At 38.8% G+C, this 26,363-nt stretch overlaps 1 protein-coding gene across 2 annotated transcripts in view; it reads left to right on the top strand.

Annotated features, from left to right (window-relative positions):
- Positions 1–26,363, top strand: part of opcml (opioid binding protein/cell adhesion molecule-like) — a 187,176-nt gene that overhangs the window by 53,164 nt on the left and 107,649 nt on the right. Inside the window, exon 2 of one of the 2 annotated variants that reach the window (XM_063013829.1) lies at positions 21,946–22,021. In XM_063013829.1, the coding sequence (XP_062869899.1) occupies positions 21,946–22,021 (76 nt within the window). Of the gene's footprint in view, positions 1–21,616; positions 22,022–26,363 lie in introns of those variants that run through there. The other variant, XM_063013828.1, reaches the window with a different exon arrangement.

The following is a 26,363-nucleotide window of genomic DNA, read 5'->3' as shown; positions in this document are numbered from 1 at the left end:
TTCATTCTTGCAGCTTTTTCTGTGTTTCAAAGACCATAATACTCTTAAATCTCAATATTTTAAATACAGTCATACCTTGAAACTCAATGTCAATTGGTTTTGGAAGTGACGTTGAGTTTAAAAGGCGTTGAGTTTTAAGGTATTTTTATCCATAAGGATGTTTGGGAAACCTGTTAATGCGTTCCATGGTCCCGTGGAACTGCAGACAGTTTAGGCTTATGTAAAATAATGGGGTTGTTTTTGACACTTTTACACTAAAAACAACACAAATATAATATAAAAACACTGAAATACAATTAAAAAACAGTTAAAAATCAATCAAAAATACTATAAAACCTGCAGCTTAGCTTTACTTCTTTATTGTTTTCTTATGCTTCTTAATTAGTAGAGAGACTTTATAAGCAGTAATAATTAAGAGATGTTTAGTGTTCCTATGTCGTTCTTTTAATACATTGTTACATTATTATTATTTTTTTTTTTTAATGATAAGCATTTTAGACTCGGAAAAGCTGATTCTGATTCTTACAATTTCTCAGAACCTCGAGCTGTAACACAAGTTTACAAGTGAAACAGGAGAAACACAGCTGAACACAGGTACATGTGGAGCTTTCAGAGTGAATTTGGTGGTTATTCCACACAAATGCAGATTCATCTCATGTTCACATGCCGTTTTATCACACCGCTTAAGCCAAGCGCTGAACAAAGCAGCAGTCGCACACACTTGAATTTAAGGAAAACATTGAGTTTAAAGGTACACATTTCTCGACAGAGGGCGTTGAGTTTCGAGTTACAAGGTTACTCTGTATTCTTTAAAAAATTTAAATGTCCAAGGCGTCTATGTTGCAAATAAAAATACCTTGTCAATGTATGAATGACAGAAATTCATGATTTGTCTTATTACTGTACATCTTTACCACTTGCCTTCATTACTTCTGATCAGCTATAGACCCCCACACCCAAAATGTCTTGTTGACATTGTGAATCTAAACATGCCGATGTTTGTTTTTGCTACATTTATTATTTTCTCATACGAGAATTAAAAGCTATCGTATGGCCTCTTGCTGTTGATTCAGACTCCTGGTGACTCCTGGATAGTGTTTTTCCAGAAGATCCTCTTTTCTATTTGAAGAAAAAGAAGAAGAAGAAGGTCTTTATTTATCATATTTACATATACACATGTTCAGTACAATTAAATTCTATTTTTTGATATCCCCGCTTGTTTGAAAGCTGGGGTCAGAGCACAGGGTCAGCCATTGTATGGCGCCCCTGGAGCAGACAGGGTAAAGGGCCTTGCCCAAGAGCCCAACAGTGGCTGGATTTGAACTGATCATCTTCTGACTGATAGCCCAAAACTTGGGTCCTTTCTGTGTGGAGTTTGCATGTTCTCCCTGTGTCTCTGTGGGTTTCCTCCGGGTGCTCTGGTTTCCTCCCACAGTCCAAAGACGTGCAAGTGAGGTGAATTGGAGATACAAAATTGTCCATAACTGTGTTCGGTATAACATTGTGAACTGATGAACCTTGTGTAATGAGTAACTACCGTTCCTGTCATGAATGTAACCAAACAGTGTAAAACACGACGTTAAAATCCTAATAAACAAACAAACCCACTAGGCCACCAAGAGCCGCAAAAGTCATTTCCAAAAATAGGTCCCAAAATTTGGAGTGGCCCATACGGGGATTAGCAGTTTGGATCTCCAGGCTTTCTCTTTTACCTTCAAGCATGACTGCCTGTTCTAGTGAAATGGTCTTTTCATAATGTCTCCAAAGCAAGAGAGCTTTTTCCTGCCTGGCCTTTTTATTTAACAGTTTTTACATCCATAAAGAGCCACAGAGAGGCTCAGAGTCTGAACAATTCTGATCTTTGTTTGGGGAGACAAATGCTATCGTTACATCTCAAGATCTTTTCCAGTTCCCTTTATTCTTGTTCTGCCAAGTGCTGGTCTGTGTCATATTTCCTCAATGCAGGATCCTTTGCTGTTAATAATTGATCCAAAAGCTGTTCACCACTTGAACATCTCTATCAGTGGTAAAGTTAAAGATTGGTTTGAGCAGGAAGGCTATGATATCTCAAATTACCTCTCAATACAACTGTGTTGAGCAAAATGCTTTTTTAGAACACACATCCTTCGCTATAGCTGGACACATACTTACTAAAACTAGGCAGTTAAAGCTTAAACTTTGCTCTGATATATACTTCGTGATCTGCTTTGGTGAGCAGATGGTATGTTCAACATTTCAGACAAACAGTTGCTGTGTCAACAGTTCAGGCTGCGTGTGGTGTACTGTAATTGTGTGGTGAATGTTTTCTTGGCACACTTTGGACCCCCTAATAGCAATCAAGCATTGGTTAAATGCCCAGCCTCAAAGTATCAGAATATTAGTTTTGACCAAGTGCATCCCTCGATAGCCACAATTTGCCACCTTATACTGGCTACCACAAGCACGATAATATGCCTGGTCTCGAAGCAAAGGTCATCTCAAACTGGTTCTATTAATTTTACAATATGTTCAGTGTACTTCAATGGCCTCCCCAGTCATGGATATTTTGCAAATACTTCATATATAAATAAAGATAGCATGATATTGCAGATCTTAAATCCTACTGCCAGTCTGTATGACCTAAAGTTGGGTTTCAACATGATTACACCATTGGCAACTCAATAACAACTCTTAATTTGCTTCAGCTGTGATGCTCAAGAACCTTGCTAAGAATACAATTGAATGTGTCCTTGTTTACCCGAGCAAAGACAAGTGGAAATAAGAAGAATCACAAAAAACAGTAGAAAACAGCAAAGCCAAGTCCTGCAGGAGTTCCGGATCTGGGACAGATAAAGTAGTGGTAAATCCACCAGACATAGTAATAATAGACAAGGAGCACAAAACAGCAAGGGTGATAGATACGGCAATCCCAAGTGACAGCATGCCAGGGCCAGAAATAGGAATCGGAGAAAATGTGGAAGGTTGAAACCAAGGTTGTCCTATTGGCAATAGGTGCACTTACCCCTACGGCCGGACTTGTAGCCTTAACAGGAATGACAAGATTCATCTCAGTCAAGAGAAGCACAAAGCTGCACACTCAGAGTCTCAGGCCTGAGTGTGAGGAACAATACCACCTAGTGAGACAGACATATATTACATATGCAGTGGGGTCAAAGTCTGGGAACAGTCTGAGATTCTGTTCTGCATTTGAATTAGAATATCGGCTTCATATAGACATAGTGTATAAGGTTCATATAGACATAGTGTATAGGGTTCATATAGAGAGTGTATAGGGTTCATATAGACATAGAATAGAATATAGGGTTCATATAGACATAGTGTATAGGGTTCATGTAAGGCATAATTCACTGTGATTTAAACTTTTGTTCCAGCATCTTGTAAGTCATGACTGATTTTTATGTGAAGGTTCTGGACATTTTTATACCTTTAAATTAATAACCACGTGCATCTAATTAACCTTAGACTCTTAACTGCATGTATTTGTTGCCAGTGGATGTGGCTGAAATTGCATAGCCCACTTATTTAAATAAATTTTACATATGTTTACCTGCCACTCCATACTAAATTATCAAATCTACAGCATGGACATTACAGAGGTGAGTACGACTGATCAATAAAGTAATGTCTACAGCATTTGTTTTGTAAGGCACCAGGCGTTTACTTGTCTAAGCCCTTTGCACAATAGGAGTTCTATATTTAGGACCAGAACACATCAACATGTTATGGGTCATTAGTATTGAAATGTGCTTTCCTTGTCATTGCCCACAGTAATAAGATAACATGGGATAAAACATTACGATTGTGTGGGATGAACTGTTGGAATGTGCTAGAGTGTTTTTTCTCTCCTGTAGAAACCAAAATGCAATTTTAAAAGCACTTCCACACTCTGTTTATATATAACTTCATTAATGAGTGTATGCTCAGTTAAATTTGTTATTAATTTATCCAGGCATAAAATACATGCCCCCTTCAATAGGAAAGGTCAAACACAATGAAGTCTGCTAACAAGGCTGCTTATTAAATTTCTTTTAATTGAAATTTCCTTGGGGGAATATTTAAAGTCAATACTGCTTCAAATCTGCAATGTAAAACAAAAGACAGGAACTCTGTTTATAATCACGCAGTGCACTGTATCCAATTAGTGTCAATAGCCACATGGCTATTATTTTTTCAGTAATTATTAATATGGAAATATGTAAAAAGGAATTAGGAGTGTTTCTCATTCAAACATACAATCTCACTGACGCAGACATAATTAAGCCAGTGCCTTGTCAATAAAACAGTTTTAGTGATGTGTGAGTATACTGTGGTATTTAAATTGTCAGATACAGTAAGACAGGGGTGTCCAAACTTTTCTTGTTGGGGGCCAGATGGAGTAAAATATGTGCAAACCCGGGGCTACAGACTCTTTTGTAATCAAACTAAATTATAACAGACCTACCTGATTACTAACAATTACACTTTCTTTTTATTTGAGTGACTAATGATCTATTTTTATAATCCTATATAATGCTAATGGGAAGATTATTATACTTCTTCGAATTAAACATATCCACTTCCCTCTGAACTCAGTGAGAAAAATATGAATCTTCTCAGCGTGCCTGAAATCTTCTGCATTCGTTGTCTAGTTTTCATTTCTCTGGAGCCGCCGTGTTTATCCAAAAACTCTGGAACATTAATGTACATCTAACGTCAAAGTTTTGATTTGGGGGAAGGAGGAAGGGGAGCGTTTAGGATTTGTTTTATGCGGTTGTAACACCCAGACTTCCAACAGTTCAAGAGTTTTTTAAAAACCTTATTTTTAGCGTTAAACCTACACTGTAAAAAAATTTTTTTGTAAATTTACAGTAAATAACTTTTTACAGTAAATAAATTTTTAAATTTTAAATTTAAATAACTGTAGAGCCTTTTTACAGTAAAGAACTTTAATGTGTTTACAGTAAAATTACTGTGAGCTTACAGTAATATACTGTAAGTTTTCAGCAGTATTTTACAGTGTAATGCTTAATAGTGAGCTGTTTCAAAAATGATAACAGGCTGCAATCGACATGTGGACCGTAGTTTGGACGTCCCTGCAGGCATGGTGTACACTTATAAAACCTGTTTTGAAATTCTAAGCTTGATCTTAGTGTTCACTTAAGACCAAACACGACCTACTTGTTGCATTTTCTAACAATTATAAAATATGCTGTATTCATCAATTATGTATAGTAATGGTTTCAGCACGTCTCATTAACGTTCTGTACAGTTTTCAGATCAAGACGGTGTATTTTATTGTTATTGCTTTTAGTTCCTTTGTGACTTTTCCATAAAGAACAAGATGCTTTATTTATTTTATGAATACTGAGAACATACTGGAGTTGATTGTAAAACCTAAGGGAAATGGTTTAGTAAATTAAGTGGGGTGCATTTTTGTGTTGAGCCATAATTCCTTCAGCTCTCTACTCAGGGTTTATTTCCAGATCCTCTGCATCCCTGACCAGGATAAAATAATTAATAAAAATGTTTCATTTGATGAATGAAGGTCATATCACATTTTATGAGTAATTAATTCTGTAATGTAGGTAATTCTGGTTCGAAGAGAAAGAAAACAGAAACATAAATAAACTGCTGTTGTATTATTTAAGTATTTGTTTGTTTGTTTTATTATTTTTTTAAAAATAAAAAAACTGGCAAAAAGCCAGTTGAATTTACCACCAAGTTAAAGCATCCATAATCTCACTTTTACATATTGAACAGCCCTCTGTGCCAACCTGATTTGGTGACAGTAACGAATGAGCATGCGGTGAATCGCTCCCTGTATTAGATTAGTCATCATATGCAGTTCATTTGCTTCAGGGTCAGGACTCAAATTAATTCCTGACTGAACTCGGGAGATGAGAGTGATGGAGGAGACTGGTTTTACTGAATAATAGTTGCATATGCTCCTGCTAGGTGATGTGGTGCCGGGTCACTGGACTACTCTGTAATTTACTGCCATCTCTTCACATGCAGATCACTATCTCAAAACCTCTTTTTCATAACAGTGTTCAAACCTTTATTGAATACTTTGTACTCGCCTCTTTGGTACCAGATACTGCTGAAAGTCTTTGGGCGGTTTATCTCATTCTTCATGTCAGATCTTTCCAAGCTTTCTCAGCTCAGTCATATTGGATTTACAACATCTGTGAAGTACCATCTTAAAGTCTCTCCACAGATGTTTGATGGGGTTTAAGTTTGAGCTTTGGTTCAGTCTCTCAAGGACTTTCAGAGACTTATCCTGAAGCCTTTCTAGTGGTTTAGATGTTGAAAAGTGAACTGTCGCCTCTGTCAGTTTGGAGGAGATTTACTTCAAGGATGTTTCTTATTTGGTTGTGTTCATCCATTCTTGAATTGATGGTATTAGTCAGGAATGTGCAGTGTCTGATTTATGCCAGACACAGACCTTACTGTTCTAGCCAAAAAGTTCCATTTTTATCTCATCAGATCAAATAATTTTACCTTTTACCTTCCACTCAACATTGGTGTCTGACTTGCGACTTTGCCATACAGGCCTGTTTTATGGAAGGCTGCTGGGATGATGCTGATGATTATCTGTTTAATTTATTGTACCTCATCTCAGGACTTTTGGAGCTCTTTTAAAGTGACTGTTCGGTTCTTTCTTACTTTCCTGACCAAGGTCCTTCTTGTCCGGATGCTAAATTGGTCCAGATAGCCAACTCTAAAAATGTCAGAGGTGTTTTTTTCCTTTCAGATTTATTGAAGCCACTGATATTCTTGCTCTGATCTATGTCTTGCCACAGTTTGTTTTCAGAGATCCACAAACAGCTTCTTAGACTTCATGGTTTGGTTTTTGACATGCCAATGCAGGGAGCCCTTACTGACCATAGTGTCTGAATGACCAAACTATGTCTAATCAGTTTACATTGAAACAGGTGTATTGAGTTGTAGACACATCTCAAACATAAATTTAGGAACAAGATGGTCTACATGACTTCTTGACTACCATTTGTGCCACAGCAAAGAGTCTGAATACATTTACATTTTACATTCTCAGCATTTAGCAGAGGCTCTTATCCAGAGCGACTTACAGAAGTGCTTCCATAATACTGTATACTGTTGTTATACATGAATACTGTTGTAAATCATTGATTTTTATTAGCTGAAAAAAGAAAAGATGATTTTCTGTCATTATGTGTTATTCAATGTTTATTGATATATTAAATGTGTCCAAATGCACAACATAATAAAGTGTGCACAAAGGTAAAGGGTCTAAATACTTTTTAAATCCACTGTGTACTGTATATCAAAACAAATTAAAACTTGACTCCTAAAATGAATCGTTGTGATTCATTCGATTCATTTATCCACCACTAATTATTTGTTTATTTAAAAGAATAAAGAATTAAATATGCAAGTTAGAAAATCTAAAGCAATAAACAATGACGTAACACATACTGTTAGTCCCATAATGCTGTTTTAAAAGCTTCAGCTCTTAGAGAAGGACTTTTGCAAGTGTATTGATTATGGCTGTGAGGACTTGTTTACATCCAGACACCAGAGCATTAGCCAGGTCTGGTGTTGTTGTTGATTTATGGTCTGTGTTTGCAATTGGTGTTCCAATTCAGCAAAGATGTTTGATGAGGTTGGGGTCAGAACATTGTGTAGGCCGGTCAGGTGTTTTCACATTAAACCTGGCTTACCAATGTATAAACTGCTTTGTGCTTGGGTACATTGTTGTGGTATTTTTTAGGAATTACTAAACTGTAAATAAATCACAAAACCTGTACTGTAATAAACAATTAATGACTCCTCCTCAAAGAAACTTTATAGTTCACATTATAGTTGCATTTGGCAGGTAGCATTGTCCTGACATCTGCCAAAGCCGTGATGATTTTGTCAGAATGCCAAGCAATGATGAACATTTTGTTACTCCAGATAATAAACTGGTGTGCTTTTGGGCCAGTGAATAAACCTTGTGTCATTATTTATATGGAATTATTATTGCTTGTTGGTTTAAATCCAGAGTACTGGTAAAATATTGGAAATCTCTGCTTTGTACTACTCTTGTTAATGCCACAATTCCAGGCTGATATTTGGCTTTTCTTCCATGGTACCCTAATTAATAAAGTTCCTGACAAACTGTTATTGTGTGACAGTTTAAGAATCGATTGTGTTGTTATCAAGGTCAACCCTTTCTTGTGCTTTAACAATTAGTGATGCCATATTGGAGGCTTGTTTAGCCCAACAACATCATGGCTAAGGTGTTGTTACTCCTAGATGATTCCACTTATTACTGATCAGATACAGTTTACCAAAGCATCACTAGAAATGACTTTATTGCAAAAGGTGGCATCCTGTGTTTCAGCAGAACCCATTAAACCGCCACCATTTGCCAGAGATTGTGACTGTATACTTTTATGTATTCAATGATTTATTCATTGATTTTATTTTGTGCCTTTAAGCAAGGTGGCGGCACGGTGGCTCGGTGGGTAGCACTGTCGCCTCACAGCAAGAAGGTCCTGGGTTAGATCCCCAGGTGGGGCGGTCCGGGTCCTTTCTGTGTGGAGTTTGCATGTTCTCCCCGTGTCTGTGTGGGTTTACTCGGGGTGCTCCGGTTTCCTCCCACAGTCCAAAGTGAGGTGAATTAGAGATACAAATTTGTCCACGACTGTGTTCGATATAACCTTGTGTGAACTAATGAACCTTGTGTGTAATGAGTAACTATCGTTCCTGTCATGAATGAAACCAAAGTGTAAAACATGACTTTAAAATCCTAATAAACAAACAAACCTATAAGCAATGGATGATGTGACAAAAATAGTGTTATTTTTATTAGAATTATCTAATGTAAATGTCTAATTGTAAGTATACAATATTATATCAAGAGGTATATGGGAAAACAAGATCAGTGCACTACCCGATACTGTTGCATAACAAGAACTGTCATTTTATATTTTGCTGCCTCCAAGCCGCATGTGGTGAAACCATATTTCTTCTAAAAGAAAGTGGCCACATTAAAGACATCTTAGCTACTTTAACCACCAGAGCTTTGACAGTTAAGCCTAAAACCTACTGGCTTTTTTCATTCTGCATCCACTGCTAAGTAGCAAACCCAGCATGACTCAGGAATATACAGTATGTCTTTATAAAGAGCCAGAGTCTGTCTTTTTATAAAGTTCATTTAATAAAAGACACAAAGGACGTGTGCAAAGATAAAAAAATGGAAATGAGAAATGACAGTGCAAATGATGCAAGGTTATATAATGAGCCATTGAAGCTGTAATTACCCTTCACTCCTTAACTACAGTTTATTCATGAATAATGATTTTTGTAGATGTTTGTCTTGACCATGGAGACTCTTAAGTGGCCTGCGTAGTTATTAAAATGACTGATGACGGAAATGAGTCTCGCTAACGATGAGTCCAGCTTCCTTTCTGGTGGTTGAAGGCTTGCCTGCAGACTTTGTATTGATTTGCTTGATTTGTATTTATACCATTTGTGTATTTTTTAAGATGCATGTGCAGTCTAAAGAGTTTTGCATGTTCTTTACACATCTGTATGGTATTTTGGGGTTAATAAATGTTATGACTTTATTCTGATCAGGGCTGTAGTGGTCTGGGGCTTATCCTGGTAACATGGGGTACATGCTATTAATGCACACACTCACACTCACTTTCTTATCTTAATTGCTTATCCAATTAGGGTTGCGGGGGGGGGGGGGGGATGCTGGAGCCTATCCCAGCTTTTGAATGGGCGCAAGGCACACAGTAACACCCTGGACGGGGTGCCAGTCCCACACACCTATAGGGCAATTCAGTGTCTCCAATTAACCTGACTGCATGTTTTTTGGACTGTGGGAGGAAACCGGAGCTCCCAGAGGAAACCCACGCCACGCAGACACGGGGAGAACAGGCAAACTTCGCACAGAAAGGACCCGGACCGCCCCACCTGGAGATCGAACCCAGGACCTTCTTGCTGTGAGGCAACAGTGCTATCGAATGAGCCACCATGCCGCCCGCTATTAATGCAGTTAACACATTTTGCTTTTCTGGTGTGAGATTATTTAACAGTGCAGTATTCAGGTTTACACTTGGTCTGAACACTCATGTTTAAACCCAGTACTGATTCTGAGTTTGTTTAATAAAGGGCTTTATCATACCAGGTTTGTTTTCTTCCAGACTAGTATATTTTAAATCAAATCACAATACACATGGCAGTATTTAAATTTTATTTTATGTTTTTATCTTTATTTTATGACACTTCTCACACTTTCTACTTGAAACTCAAATTAAATGCTGTTTATTAACGGTTAAAATACTTTTTTTAGCCCTGCAAATTGTAAAAAGAATGCTGACTTTCCTAAACGATCCTGTTAATTGTCAATTACAGAGCTAATTGTCTCTTATTATACCATTTCGGTGAAGCTGTGGGAGTCTAATAATGATCCAGCAGTTTATTTTGAAGTGAAACCTTCATAGGCACACAGCAGAATCAGAACACTGCTTGTATGAGAAGATTCTGAGCTACAGAACCAGTGCAGCATCATATAAAGGGCAAAATGAGATTTTATTGGTTTACCAGAGTAACAAACATTTACATGATTGGAGTTTGTGTACGTATGATATGAAGATTTAAAAGGTTACCTAAATGTAAAGCACAGAGACTGACCTTAATACTGAATCAGACCGTGTGTGTGTGTGTGTGTGTGTGTGTGTGTGTGTGTGTATAACTGAATTATTTGCAGACAAGGTCAACAGAAAGCCTGCACTCATAAAATGGAATCTAAACTAAAGTTTGACTCCTGAAGCTCAGTCAGTTCATCAAGTAAATTAAGACGATGATACAGGGGTGGCCGCGTGGCACAGCGGGTAGCGCTGTCTCCTCACAGCAAGAAGGGTATGGGTTCGAGTTCCAGGTCAGGCAGCTCGGTTCTTTTTTTGTGTGAACTTTTAAATTTCTCCTTGTGGTTGTGTGGATTTCTTCCAGGTGTTCCAGTTTCCTGCCAGAAGTCCAAAGACATGCAGTCAGGTTATTTGGAGCGACTGAGAAATGCCCTAAGTGTGTGTGTGTGTGTGTGTGTGTGTGTGTGTGTGTGTGTGACAGAATTATTGGCAGACAAGGTCAACAGAAAGCCTGCAGTCGTAAAATGGAATCTAAACTTCAGTTTGAGTCCTGAATCTCAAGCCGTTCATTAAATAAATTTAAACGATGATACAGGGGCAACAGGGTGGCACAGCTGGTAGCGCTGTCGCCTCACAACAAGAAGGGCATGTGTTCAAGTTCCAGGCCAGGCAGCTCGTTTTTTTTTTTTTGTGTGAACTTTCCAATGGATTTACTTCAGGTGCTCCAGTTTCCTGCCAGAAGTCCAAAAACATGCAGTCAGGTCATTTGGAGTGACTGAAAAATACCCTAAAGAGAGAGAGTGTGTGTGTGTGTGTGTGTGTGTGTGTGTGTGTATGACTGAATTATTTGCAGACAAGGTCAACTAAAAGCCTGCAGTCGTAAAATACAATCTAAACTTCTGTTTGACTCCTGAAGCTCAGTTAGTTCATCAAATAAATTAAAACGATGATACAGGGGTGGCTGGGTGGCACAGTGGGTAGTCGTGCAGTCGCCTCACAGCAAGGAGGGCATAGGTTCGAGTTCCAAGCCCTCCAGGCTCTGGTTACCTTCCAGAGACAGAGACACGCAGTCAGGTTATTTGGAGCTACTAAAAATAGCCCAAAGTGTGTGTGTGTGTGTGTGTGTGTGTGTGTGTGTGTGTGTGTGTGTGTGTGTGTGTGTGTGTGTGTCTGCCCTGTAATGGATTCGCCCAAATAAATCAGACCCACCGCAACCCTGACATTAAAGCACATAAAGCGCTGGTAGGCAGTTGTAGTCTAGTGGTTAAGGTACAGGACTAGTAATCGAAAGGTTGCTGTTTCAAGACCCATTACTGCCAGGTTGCCAGTGTTGGGCCCTTAACCCTCAATTGCTTAGAGAGTATGCTGTCACAGCACTGTAAGTCGCTTTGGATAAAAGCGTCTGCTAAATGTAAAACAGATAATAAACAACAACTGCCCCCCCATAAAGATAGTAATTGTATAAAATATCAATTACTATTTTTAATTGATTGCTATTGGTGAGCCTGTAACCAGCCTGTACCCACTCCAGCCTCAAGGTTCGATGTAAAACACGCAACTGTACACACTCCAGTCTAAGGTTTAATGCAAAAAAAACCCCACACAAACAGCTTTTAGTTAAATCTGACTAAATATGACCACACTTACTTTCTTACTTTTATTCAGAACATTAAGCATTAAACTGGTATTTTTAAATAAAAGACAGAGCTTTCAAGTTCAATTATTACACAGTGCACAGTTTTTGGAAAAAAATAACTGAAATCCAATTGAAACACCTTCATAGCTGTTTCTACAATACAAAAAGACAATTTCATTAATACTTAATACTTAATTAATAATTAATAGCATTTCCTAGTAAAATATTTCAGAAAATGAAGTGAAATGTATTCCCACAGAGAGCGCTCCCGCCGCATTAGTTTTTAAGAGAAGCTGTTATTATATAAATGTTGCTTTCCATAGTTCACTGCAAGGCGAGCTGGTCTCAATGGTGAAGGTTTTTTCAAAGCCGTTTGTACACTAGAGTAACAGTGTTGTATCACCTGAGGGCTTCAGGGTTAAAGAAATTGCTTCAGATTTCAAGGTTGTTTACTAAATTGAAGCTCAATATCTGGACTGGATTTATCATTACAAAATGCAGAAACTGGTGAGAGTCATGTTGGCTTTCATTATTAGTTTTAGGGGGTTGTGGTGGGGAGCTGTCCCTGTTTTTTATTTAGTAAATTTTGGCAAGTAATATCACATGATTTATAATAATAGTAATAATAAGCAAATAACATCATTACATATACACTGATCAGCTTTAACATTAAAACCACCTCCTTGTTTCTACACTCACTGTCCATTTTATCAGCTCCACTTACCATATAGAAGCACTTTGTAGTTCTGCAATTACTGACTGTAGTCCATCTGTTTCTCTGCATGCTTTGTTAGCCCCCTTTCATGCTGTTCTTAAATAGTCAGGACTCTCCCAGGACCACCACAGAGCAGGTATTATTTGGGTGGTGGCTCATTCTCAGCACTGCAGTGACACTGACATGGTGGTGGTGTGTTAGTGTGTGTTGTGCTGGTATGAATGGATTAGACACAGCAGCACTGCTGGAGTTTTTAAACACCTCACTGTCACGGCTGGACTAAGAATAGTCCAACAACCAAAAACATCCAGCCAACAGCGCCCCGTGGGCAGCGTCCTGTAACCACTGATGAAGGTCTAGAAGATGACCGACTCAAACAGCAGCAATAGATGAGCGATCGTCTCTGACTTTACATCTACAAGGTAAACCAGGTAGGAGTGTTTAATGGAGTGGACAGTGAGTGGACACGGTAATTAAAAACTCCAGCAGCGCTGCTGTGTCTGATCCACTCATACCAGCACAACACACACTAACACACCACCACCATGTCAGTGTCACTGCAGTGCTGAGAATGATCCACCACCTAAATAATACCTGGACCGTTAAGAAGGAAATTTTGATAATCCAGGTGGGAGAAAATAAAAGCATTCACCAGCATTTTAGCATCATCATCGCTGAGCATATGGTAGTAGAAATTTTTAGTGATCTACATAAATAAGTGGAAAATAATCCACATTAACAGACAAACCGGAAAACTTAGAGACCTGTACGTGATTGTTATTCAACCAGTGTGTTAGATCAGCAATGCATGTAATTTATAAAAGACGTTGTTCTTTTATGTTACAGACTTCTAAATTATGCATGCACGCAATCCTTTATGTAAAGTTAAACTTTTAAACCTAATTACCTTTAATTATAATTCTAATTATATTAAAGAAAAAAAGCCTGTGTCATTTCACAGGTCAGCAGAGGAAATTAAAAGTCAAAGCAATTCACAATGTGCTGCAATACGAGGTCTGGTCTCTTCTGTAGGATAAAAGTCATGCATTTACTCTATCAGGAGTCTGCAAAAGAAAATAATTTGCCAGTAGTAGTGGAATAGATGACATTTACATATCAAACACAATAACAATAAGTAAAGTCTGAAAACTGTTAAGACCCTCATTGAAGCCTAGTGGGGATTTGGTATTGGTGTACAGTGCTTTCTTCCCTCTCCAAACGTCTACAAACACGTCCTGGAAGCACTAAAGAACATCCAGATGTTTTGCGAACTTGTTCAACAGTATTTTATAGAGCCATGCTGCAGTCGTGTTTTTGATTAACATCAATCAACATCATTTCTATTGTTTTTATAGTGAACACAGCATGGTTCACATGATCATACTTTCTTGAGACATCTGCAACCCATTCAATTCAATTCAATTTCATCTAATTTACTGAAACAACTAAGTTTAAGAACATGTTTGTGTTCTGGGTGGCAGTTTGTTGATGTTGATACAGTTGTTTATACAGTTTGAGTTTCAGTAGAGAAAATGATCAGTGCAGATTACAAAATTATCCTGCCATCAGTGTCTGATATCACAAATATTTCTGTTTTTATTAAATGTGCACAGATTTCCCCCTACTTCTAAATTGAAAGCTTTCAGACAAGAGTGGAGGCTGTTATAGCAGCAAGTGATGGAGGAAATCTACATTAATACTCATGGTTTTAGAATGGGATGTCTAACCAACTCATGATAGTCGGGTGTTAATGAATTTTTAGAAACGCCGCATAGTATAATTAGCATAAAGCTCAAATGAACAGTGCAGATCATTAAGTTATTCTGACTGATGAAACATTTCTATTCCAACTAGAGTGGTCTCTTTTAACACCACCATCCATGACCAGCTCAAATGGTCAATTATTAGTTTAATTATCAGAAATCTAACCAGATGATCACATATGAACGATTTTGCACCAGCATGTCACACAGTAATCTTTACCATTATTTACCAGCAAGAAGGTCCTGGGTTTGATTCCCAGGTGGAGTGGTCTGGGTCCTTTCTGTGTGAAGTTTGCATGTTCTCCCTGTGACTGTGTGGGTTTTTTCCGGGAGCTTTGGTTTCCTGCGTGCAAGTGAGGTGAATTGGAGATACAAAATTGTTCATGACTGTGTTTTACATTAAACTTGTGTCCTGTCATGAATGTAACCAAATAAACAAATAAATAAATAAATTCATTTTTTTTGAAGAATCGTGTTCATCCCTGCAGTACATTGCTGTGACCTTGACCAGGATGAAGCATTTAGTGAAAATAAACTAATTCAGTGTATTCAGTTTATTCATACTGACAATTAATGTATTTAGAGTCTGAAAGATTTTTTATACATATTTAAACCTGGCACTGAGTCTCTGAAAGCTCTTAATATGTTCCATGTAATGTTGGTTAAATACTGTAACCTAACAGTGTCCCAAACAGGTAATCCTTATTATCAGTCACATCAGTGCTTGATATCACAAATACTCCTGTTTTTATTAAATGTGCACAAATTTCCCCACTTTTAAATCTTTTGGAAAGATTGCATACAAGAGTGGAGGCTGTTACAGCAGCAAGTGATGGACCTGCTTATGCTTCTGATGGTCAGGTGTTAACATATTTTTAGAAATGCCACACTGTGTAATCAGCATAAAGCTCAACTGTACGTGAAGCCGCAACGCAACAAGTGAAATATGTTAAATAAACGTTATACTGTAAGTGCGCTTGCTTGTTTTCCTTACTATCGAAACATTGATTTCAGTACTGATGGTTTGGACACGTCTCTGCTAACAATCAGGGTAGCTGCAGTAACCCTCTGATCATTAGGTCTTTTAATAGCTACTACGGTCTTTAATAGAGGATAAAACACATTAGTGTTGTCGCCGTCCCTTAGGTGCTGTGAAATGTAGTCGGACTCAGGAGGGGTGAAATGATTCAAGCTCTTATGAAATGTAATTTAAATAACATTCACAGAAAGAACCTTCAGAAAGACAGAACTAATATGATTAAAAACTGAAAGTAGGCTGTTTCTGTTCTTCTGTTATAAACACAGATTTTATCAGTTCAAATTAAAATTTAATTTAAATTAATCAGTTTGAATTAAACAGTGCGGCAAAAGCACATTTGATTTATTATTATTATTATTATTATTATTATTGTTATTATAAGTAGTAGTACATTTACATTTTACATTTTCAGCATTTAGCAGATGCTTTTTATCCAAAGCGACTTACATTACTAGGACAGTACACAGTCTAAGCAATTGAGGGTTAAGGGCCTTACTCAGGGGCCCAACAGCAGCAACCTGGCAGTGGTGGGGCTTAAACCAGAGACATTCTGATTACTAGTCCAGTACCTTAACCGATAGGCTACACTGTTCCACCTAGTGGTAGTACTAGTAGTAGTAATAGTATTCATTAATTAACTGTCTGTTTTACCACCACTTTATCCTGGTCAGGGTCGTGGTGGGTCCGATTTATTAGGCAAAAGGCAGGATACACCCTGGATAGGTTGCCAGTCTATCACAGGGCATACACACACACATGCCATTCAGCAGATGCTTTTTATTCTAAGCGTCTTACAGTTATGTGACAGTATACTGTATAAGCAATTGAGGGTTAAGGGCCTTGCTCAAGGGCCCAACAATGACAACCTGGCAGTGACGTTTTGATTACTAGTCCAGTACCTTAACCACTGTCCTCATACATACATACACATTGACACACACTTAGGGCAATTTTAGTAGCTCTAATTGCCCTGATTTGTATGTCTTTGGACTTGTGGTAGTAAACTGAAGCACCCAGAGGAAACCCACACAGGAAGAACATGCAAACTCCATACAGATAAGACCCTGGCTGCCCGGCCAGAGAACTGAACCCGGCCCTTCTTGCTGTCCTATTATAATAACGATTATAAAGCAGTGCTAAAACAGACAGTAAATGAGTGAATTATAGCACACATGATATAAACTCAGTCTGCTGTTCTAGTGGCAGTGCGTTCCCTGATGTATAATGTTCCTGAGTGTCCAAACTCATTATGAGAAGGCTGAGCAGGCAGCTACTTTATCATCTCAATCTAGCTCTAAACGGCCTGCATAACCACCCTGAATGATAATTGACATTTCCAGCATTGCTCATATTTTCGTTAAAATGAGCGACTCCAGCGGTGAATTTGGTTAAATGGGCTGTTTTAGTGCGATGACAGTGTGTAAGTGCAGAGTAAAATGTATTCGCCTCAACTGAGCAGCCTTAACTCTCTGTACAGCATGAACACCAGCAAGCAAGTAAATCCTCAATTACTGCAGATTTGAACGCCAGCGTTTCTAGATGATGGTCTCGTATTCTGTTTTAAATTGCATCTGACCTCGAGGTTAAATAAAGGATTTACAGTGCGTTTATATAAATTATGATCATATTAGATATTAAATTAATGTGTAATGAGTGCAATATTTGACACGTCAGATAACATTTGGGCCACAGCTGTCACATTGTGCTGAAGTGCTACACCGTATTAACAAACTTTTGGGATGTATTTTTATGTGTGGATACTTTTGGTAAGTTTAAGCGGTTAATGCCTAGTTCACACTACACGATTTTTGCCCTGATTTTTGCTCACCGACCGGTTGGTGCTAGATTTGCCGGCTCGGGAGCAACTCCGCGTTTGCTCGGCGATCAAAAACTTGGCTCATTCTCTATGTGTGAACTACTCAACAACTCAATTCGAGCGGCTCCGAAGAGAGATTTTTAGCTTGTCAAAAATCTGGATCTGAGTTGCCCGACTGGCAATGAGTGCTATGTCGAACAGCCAATGAGAACGCTAGATACGGTGTGAGGGAAAACACAGGGGAGGAGTTGTAAAAAGGTGAGACGGGAATAATATAGTTTATATCAGAATACATAAGAACACACAAGTTTGACAGTATTTTTGACCTTATTGTTCTCTACAAAACACCACGTTGCATTGCAAAAAATATTTATCAACCTCCAACACACTATAGAACAAGCCAAGCTGGCTGCGTTGCCAAATCCACTCAGATTCATTTATTTTTTCTTACTGATTTTACACTGCACATCAGCGCACAAACTTTTTTTGGACGTGGTATCATTAAACCTTTCGTCACTTCTCGCGTTTGTTTTCATGACAAAACGTAGTTTGGGAGACCAGAGAAGCTCCCCTGAATTAAATGTGTTTGAACAGGAAAAGCACTAAACTTTAATGTTCTGGTCTTCAAGGATTGCAGTTGAACAATCCCGTTACAGACGGCTTCATCAATGATTCTACATAATGTCACTGCAATTACAGAATAGCCCGCAGCATCCTATCCAGCCCAGACATTCAGCATTCAGCTTGTCCTGAGTGACGAGTGAAAAGAAATTCTTTCTTCATTTAAAGCGCTTGAATGTTTTCCTCACATGAACACAGCGGTCTCTCAGCTCTGGTTATACTTCACCCAGTGGCTGCGTGCACAGTTTAATACTTTGGCATTTAAATCTTTTGATATTGACGTTCACCAGAGCTGCTCCGCATTCCGTATTCCTCCCTCACAGAGATGATAAAAATCTGGCCTGTGTGCTACATAATGATTCATCTAATCGATCTTTAAAAGCAAGTAAGATGAACTGTATTATGGCTGTAAACAACTTACTGTATGTACCCATCACTGACCTTAAAAGGACTAAACGAGTGAATAAATCTGAAATGATGTTATACAGAAGATTCAATAGGAAAAACATTCTGCACCCGCTTTTGCTTTTATATTTCTTACATTGCTGTTTTCTCTGCAGTAAAATTCAATCTCCAACATGGGAATTCACACCTCTAATTAACAGAAAGTATCTATTTCTTGCTTAGGTCAGCTCAAGGTTTTAATTTAACAAAAGTCTTTGAATTAGGACCAGGATTACTGAACCTTTTGAAGATCGGTATATATTTTAATTAAGTCTTATCTCGCACAATTTCCTCCCCAGGCCTGTTCGTCATTGTAAAAGAGAAACAACCTGGAGAAAATTAGAAGATAACCTGCTTAATCTGACTGAAAGTGTTTTATTCTGATATCCTCCACACTCGTGAATTAGCCTTCTTTAATGGGAGATTTTGTAACTTTGGTGGTGCTTTATTATTTAAATATTACTGAAAGAAATGAGGTGATGAAGCTTACATTGTTCTAGGGCAGTTGTTAAGGTACGGGACTAGTACTTAGAAGGTTGCTGGTTCAATGCAAATGTGTTGTTTATATTAAAATATTTCCCATGCACAAATTTATCAATGCAATTGAGTGGCAAAGTTGTATGTTACAAAATGATTTATTTATTTAAAAAAAATAATGGAAATAAGTTGTTAAATGTAGGAGTTTAATTGGATTAGTTAATAACTGCATGTGACGTTCTGCCAAATTCTGTGATGCAAATTATGTAAGTAATTCAAACACATTTTTCTTGTGGAATTTTTGAAAGCAGTTGCGTTGGCTCTTTCCGGTGACCATGCACAGGTGGACACCACAGTTCTGACATTTCTGGAGATGGTTGTCTGTCCATCTGGGCAGAACCTGCATCTGTCCTCATCAGTAAAAACTAGGAAGTGATCAATTTTATCATAGTGGACATCATCCACACACTGTAACAAATTTCTGTAGTTTTTACAGTATTACTACTGTAGAATGATAAAATTCTTACTGTAGAACCTGTACACAGCATTTTACTGTAGATCTGCAAAGGATCATGGTCAAGATTCAGTGGTGGGCGAATTCTACAGTAAGCATATTACTTATCTGCTGTGAATCACAATACGGTAAGTTTATGCGGGATTTTTCTTTTTCTGTCAGTTTAAACAATAATCCGTCTTTGGTAATAGTACAGTTTGCATTATATCTAACACAAATATTAGTTTTTTTTAGCACTCAGACAGAAAGACATCTTTATATCATCAGTAACAGGTACAGAAATTAGAATTACTTGATAATAGTCACCTACTCTTTTAAAACACTATTAAGACAGAAAGCAAGCTAGCTCGCTAAACATAGAACTAATCGGCCAGTTGATAAACAACTAGCTAATGGTCTAGCCAAAAGTGATACACTAGAGAGCCAGCGTGCATAACATTACCAAAACAGGTAAGAATTTTAAACAGCACATTTTTAATAGCAGAATGTGTTTATTAATGTAATATCTCTAATGGGAGGTTAGGAATTAACAAAACTGTCATAGTCTCCAGTCTTGTATATAAATTTCTACAGCAGTAACAGTAATTCCTTGTTTTATCTTTACAGTGCAGGAAAGAAAACTTTAGCCCAAGATGTGGATTCTAGCAATTGTAAAACAAAGCACTTGCACATTTTTATGGTTTTGTTTAGAACAGCAGTGTTTACAAAAATATGAATTTATTTATTTACTTATCTATGTATTATCAAAAACATGTTTTAAAATGTTGAAATTCAATAAATAATTTTTTGTTACAAAGTGTCTTAATTTTTACAGTGTATAGTTATTTTTCGAATATTATTTTAGTGTTAAATGCTGTAATGCCTTTAAAGTAGTCTGATATTTGCTGTAATTAAAAGACTGCATTACTGTGATAACAATTACAGTAAAGTGATTACTGCTGTAATAGGTTACAGTAATGTGAAATTACTGTAATAAGAGCTACAGTACTGTGATTATTACTGTAATAAATATTACAGTACTTTATAGTTACTGTAATTAAATTTGCAGTATGTGTACTGTAAAATGTATTACAGCAACTTACCGGCTAATTGCTGCCAGCAAGTTACTGTACATTTCACAGTCTCCTTTTTACAGTGCAGGTCTTGGGGTTGTTGGTCTTTGGATGCATCTGGTGGGCACATTCTCCTCCCTTCACTTGGAAGGATTTCCTTCTTCTTTCCTTCATTAACATATTAAGACAATAAGCACAATGGTTTTTTTTATGAAATCATGTTATTGTTTTATGAAAAAATAACTGATTAATATGTAATTAATTACCACTTGGGGGCTGTGATTATTTTTGAGCAGACTGACAAAATAATGACTGATAACCTAAACCAAGTCACGTGAGATAAGACTTTTGATAAATGATAACCTAATTGGGTGAAAACCTTTAATCGTGCCTCTTACAGGATGTTAAAAACTGTATACCTCCTGGTGCACGCTGCTTGTTTTAGGGTTTGTACTTTTTGCAATATCTAACATTGACCCAATTTAATTACCCGTCCTTAGAGGACAGTTTAAATCGCTGTTCGGTTTAACTTTGTGAGTCGTCTATTAAAAAGTTTCCAGTGTTTGTAAAACATGACATTAACCATTATAATCTGGACATAAGAGTGCTAAACGTGTGATGTTTATTATACAGTATATCTGCGTGGATTCTAAGGCGCGTTCGGCGTGGCGTGCGTGTGCGCGGTCGCTGGAGATTGCGCGCACTTTCTTTCGTGAGCGCGCCCTCGCTTGCCATCCAGTTCGGCTGTAGAAGGAACATCAGCGAGCGGCTGCTCAGGTTCCGACCCTCTCCTACTGAACAAACTGCGGGAAAAAGATCAAGAATCCGCAATCTGCTTCTGTTGGGTGTTTTATCGGGATCAGTCCGCGTGTTTGATGTTAAATAGATCGTATCGAGTTGAACGATGCGCGCTGCAGTTTGCTGAGATCGACTCTGTGCAGAACTGAGCATCGCAGAAGAGCGCTCATTTCTTGGAGATTTTTACGGACTGCGCCATTCCTTCACGTTCAGCACGCAGGCGAAGTGATCGCAAGTTTGGTGGGATATTCAGGGACGATTTGATCCGACTTTGATGCGGGATAAACCCAGTCTGGTTGGAGATTTGAACGCGACTTAGCGGATTTGATCAGATTTTTGCGCTCACGGTTTAGTTGGTGAAGTTTGCGTGGCGCCAGAGGGAAAATGGGCTTAGCTGGGTGTATAGTTGTACCCTGGAGATGCCTGGCAGTGGTGGCTCTGAGACTGCTGTTCCTTCTGCCCGCAGGAGTTCCAGCTCGGAGCGGAGATTCCTATTTAAAGGACAACATCACGGTAAAACAAGGAGACAGCGCCGTCTTAAAGTAAGTCCAGCTTTCCTTCACATTCCTGCTGAGAACTGAGCTCGCAAATGTCTTTTCTTGTCCTATTTATCCTTATTTTTATTATTATTTTACTTTAATCACGTCCTTTATTATTTAACTTATTCATTTGAATAAAAATTCATATACGGATGTCAAGGTTTTTATTTGTCTTGGTTCATCCCTAGATAAAAAATAAGCTTTGTGACCCCACATAAGAGTGCCTTGTGTATTTAGTATCTCCAGTTCACCTCACTTGCACGTCTTTGGACTGTGGGAGGAAACCGGACCTCCTGGAGGAAACCCACACAGACACATTGAGAACATGCTCCACACAGAAAGGACCCGGATCGCCACCTTGCCACCCCCAATAAACATCAAAAAGTATCTTTTTTCTCACATTTTGCACCCCACCTCTCTAAACACATTCACACTCTTACACACCTATCGACCCACCTACCCAGGCACTCATGTTCTCCTAAACACACACACACAAACACACTTGGTGTGGATAATATAGAAAAATAACCTATTACATCGAAATATTTTGAGTCATTTTCGATTCATCACAGATGTCCTTACAATCTGGTATTTTTTGGTGGTGGTTTTCTTATACAATTCCAAAACATACATGCCAAAACTAAGACAGTCAATTCTGAGGGAGTGTGTACATTGGTGAGTGTGTGGCGCCAGGGGATGGACTGGCACTTTGTTTCAAGCTATAACTTAGTTTATCACTTAGATGTTGAAAGCTTTGTAAAAGCATAAGGATTCAATGGACAACATTTCCATCTTTTTCTCAAACACCGACACACACATCCATCCATCCACATACCCAGCAAACACAATTATGTTGTCAGTTATGTTTGTACATGCACATCCACTTAGGGGTGGACAATATAGCACAAATATGGTACCATTTATGGGGAAAATCACTACAGTATGTCTTTGCTGTGTTCCTGATATATCTGAAAAGGATTTTTTATAGAAATGCATGCCATTAGGTTCCAGATGTGAATGAGTGTGTGATTCCATGTGACAGACACATTCTTTCCAGGGTGTATTTCCACAATTGTGTCATCCCTCCTCCCTTTTCTAAAATTATCATTCATTTCTCTACTTTCTAAAAGAGTGTGTTATGCTTTTGGATAGATTGGCTTCTTGTCCATGGTTTGTTCTTGCCTCATTCTCGGTGTTCCCAAGTTAAAGTCTAGACCCATCATGACCTAGATCCGGGTATAGTGAATATTGATAATGTGTGAAGAATTGCCGACTTTTCCCCAGTGTTTCTGGATTGTGCCAGACCCACTGCAACCTTAACCAGGATAAGATGTTCTGATCAAGTTTTTCTAAACATCTCAGCTCTGCCTGCCGGCTAAGGCTGAGCGGCCACATGAACAACGATTGGCCTGTTGTTCAGATATGGGCGGGACTAAGCCGGATGGGGTCTCTTTCCCAAGACTGGTGCAATTACAATCTCTGTTGGCTGATTGATGGCGCCTGCACAGAGATGAGAAAAGAGTGCTCTCAGGGTGTCTCTCTGTACACAACGCTGAGCTGCACTGCACTCGTCAAAGTGTAGGTGATAAGATGTATATGGAATGCTGCCCACATGTCGGAGGGGGCATGGGTTAGCTTTGTTCTCCTCAATCAGAGCAGGGATTGGCATTGGTAGAGAGGAAGCATGACGCAATCGGGCAATTGGACGCGCTAAAAGGGAGATAAAGGGGAGAAAATGCATAAACAATATATATATATACAGTGTATCACAAAAGTGAGTACACCCCTCACATTTCTGCAAATTTTTTATTATATCTTTTCATGGGAAAACACTATAGACATGAAACTTGGATATAACTTAGAGTAGTCAGTGTACAACTTGTATAGCAGTGTAGATTTACTGTCTTCTGAAAATAACTCAACACACAGCCATTAATGTCTAAATAGCTGCAACATAAGTGAGTACACCCCACAGTGAACATGTCCAAATTGTGCCCAAAGTGTCAATATTTTGTGTGACCACCATTATTATCCAGCACTGCCTTAACCCTCCTGGGCATGGAATTCACCAGAGCTGCACAGGTTGCTACTGGAATCCTCTTCCACTCCTCCATGATGACATCACGGAGCTGGTGGATGTTAGACACCTTGAACTCCTCCACCTTCCACTTGAGGATGCGCCACAGGTGCTCAATTGGGTTTAGTCCATCACCTTTACCTTCAGCTTCCTCAGCAAGGCAGTTGTCATCTTGGAGGTTGTGTTTGGGGTCGTTATCCTGTTGGAAAACTGCCATGAGGCCCAGTTTTCGAAGGGAGGGGATCATGCTCTGTTTCAGAATGTCACAGTACATGTTGGAATTCATGTTTCCCTCAATGAACTGCAGCTCCCCAGTGCCAGCAACACTCATGCAGCCCAAGACCATGATGCTACCACCACCATGCTTGACTGTAGGCAAGATACAGTTGTCTTGGTACTTCTCACCAGGGCGCCGCCACACATGCTGGACACCATCTGAGCCAAACAAGTTTATCTTGGTCTCGTCAGACCACAGGGCATTCCAGTAATCCATGTTCTTGGACTGCTTGTCTTCAGCAAACTGTTTGCGGGCTTTCTTGTGCGTCAGCTTCCTTCTGGGATGACGACCATGCAGACCGAGTTGATGCAGTGTGCGGCGTATGGTCTGAGCACTGACAGGCTGACCTCCCACGTCTTCAGCCTCTGCAGCGATGCTGGCAGCACTCATGTGTCTATTTTTTAAAGCCAACCTCTGGATATGACGCCGAACACGTGGACTCGACTTCTTTGGTCGACCCTGGCGAAGCCTGTTCCGAGTGGAACCTGTCCTGGAAAACCGCTGTATGACCTTGGCCACCATGCTGTAGCTCAGTTTCAGGGTGTTAGCAATCTTCTTATAGCCCAGGCCATCTTTGTGGAGAGCAACAATTCTATTTCTCACATCCTCAGAGAGTTCTTTGCCATGAGGTGCCATGTTGAATATCCAGTGGCCAGTATGAGAGAATTGTACCCAAAACACCAAATTTAACAGCCCTGCTCCCCATTTACACCTGGGACCTTGACACATGACACCAGGGAGGGACAACGACACATTTGGGCACAATTTGGACATGTTCACTGTGGGGTGTACTCACTTATGTTGCAGCTATTTAGACATTAATGGCTGTGTGTTGAGTTATTTTCAGAAGACAGTAAAGCTACACTGCTATACAAGTTGTACACTGACTACTCTAAGTTATATCCAAGTTTTATTTCTATAGTGTTGTCCCATGAAAAGATATAATGAAATATTTGCAGAAATGTGAGGGGTGTACTCACTTTTGTGATACACTGTATATATATATATATATATATATATATATATATATATATATATATACAGTATATATAAATTAAATGTTGAATTCATATCAGATTGCATTTTACTTGTCTTCTGCTATTTCTATTCATTGGTGCTGTGACTGTGTAGGCACATACAGTATAATGCACATGAACATAAGGAGTCCTGCAGTTATATATCATGCCTAAGATTGCAGAGATCTTCCTAACGTTCAACTGGTTTAGTTAGATGACATCAGTATCTAATGGATATTGGACAATTTTTAGAACTTTTAAAATCAGCAGCATTGAAAACAAGCATATTAAAACCAATAATACCAACATGGAAAACGTTCCTTGTGAAATGACCCAGCCCTGCACACTTATTTTCAGCTCTACGTGGATGAACAGCGCCCTCCTCTCCATCTGTGTTCATGGCTCGGGGTGACAGAGTAGACAGAGTCAAATTTTCTGTCTTATATCATCTGTGTGTTCTTCTGCCCAGAGCATGGTGTAAGCCACAGCAGGGTTCTTTCTGTGTCGGAACAGAGCGAGGCCTGTGGTCATTTCTAACCGCACACACACCGCACAGTGTCATTTCAATCCGAACAAAAGCTGCCGATGCCACTGCCACTGCTGCCTAAGACGTCTTAGAGCTTCTTCTGTGAGAGGTGGTGCAATAATGTAAGCACTAATTTATATGAATGTCTGTTGGGTGCTTGAGACCAAAACAAAGAGGCTTTAATCAAAACAGTGTGTGTGTGTGTGTATGTCGGTGCCAGTGCTGGTCTGTGATTTCTGGTACAGTAAAGTACTGCAATCAGGAACTATATGTCTGTTTGTCAGCCATCAGTGGTGGACAGTGTTTAAGTGTAGCACTTGTTTGTCTAATAAACAAAGAGTGCATTTATTCACTTTGTACATCTGTATGTCCAGAATGGCTTTTGCAGTTTTTTATGGTATACACATAGATTTATAACATTGTATGAATGGATTGGCTTGATTTTAACA

The sequence above is a fragment of the Trichomycterus rosablanca genome, chromosome 18, assembly GCF_030014385.1.
Source record: "Trichomycterus rosablanca isolate fTriRos1 chromosome 18, fTriRos1.hap1, whole genome shotgun sequence".
NCBI classification, from domain to species: Eukaryota; Metazoa; Chordata; class Actinopteri; order Siluriformes; family Trichomycteridae; genus Trichomycterus; species Trichomycterus rosablanca.
Note: the sequence above shows the minus strand (reverse complement) of the source record. Positions and strands in the feature narration are given on the sequence as shown.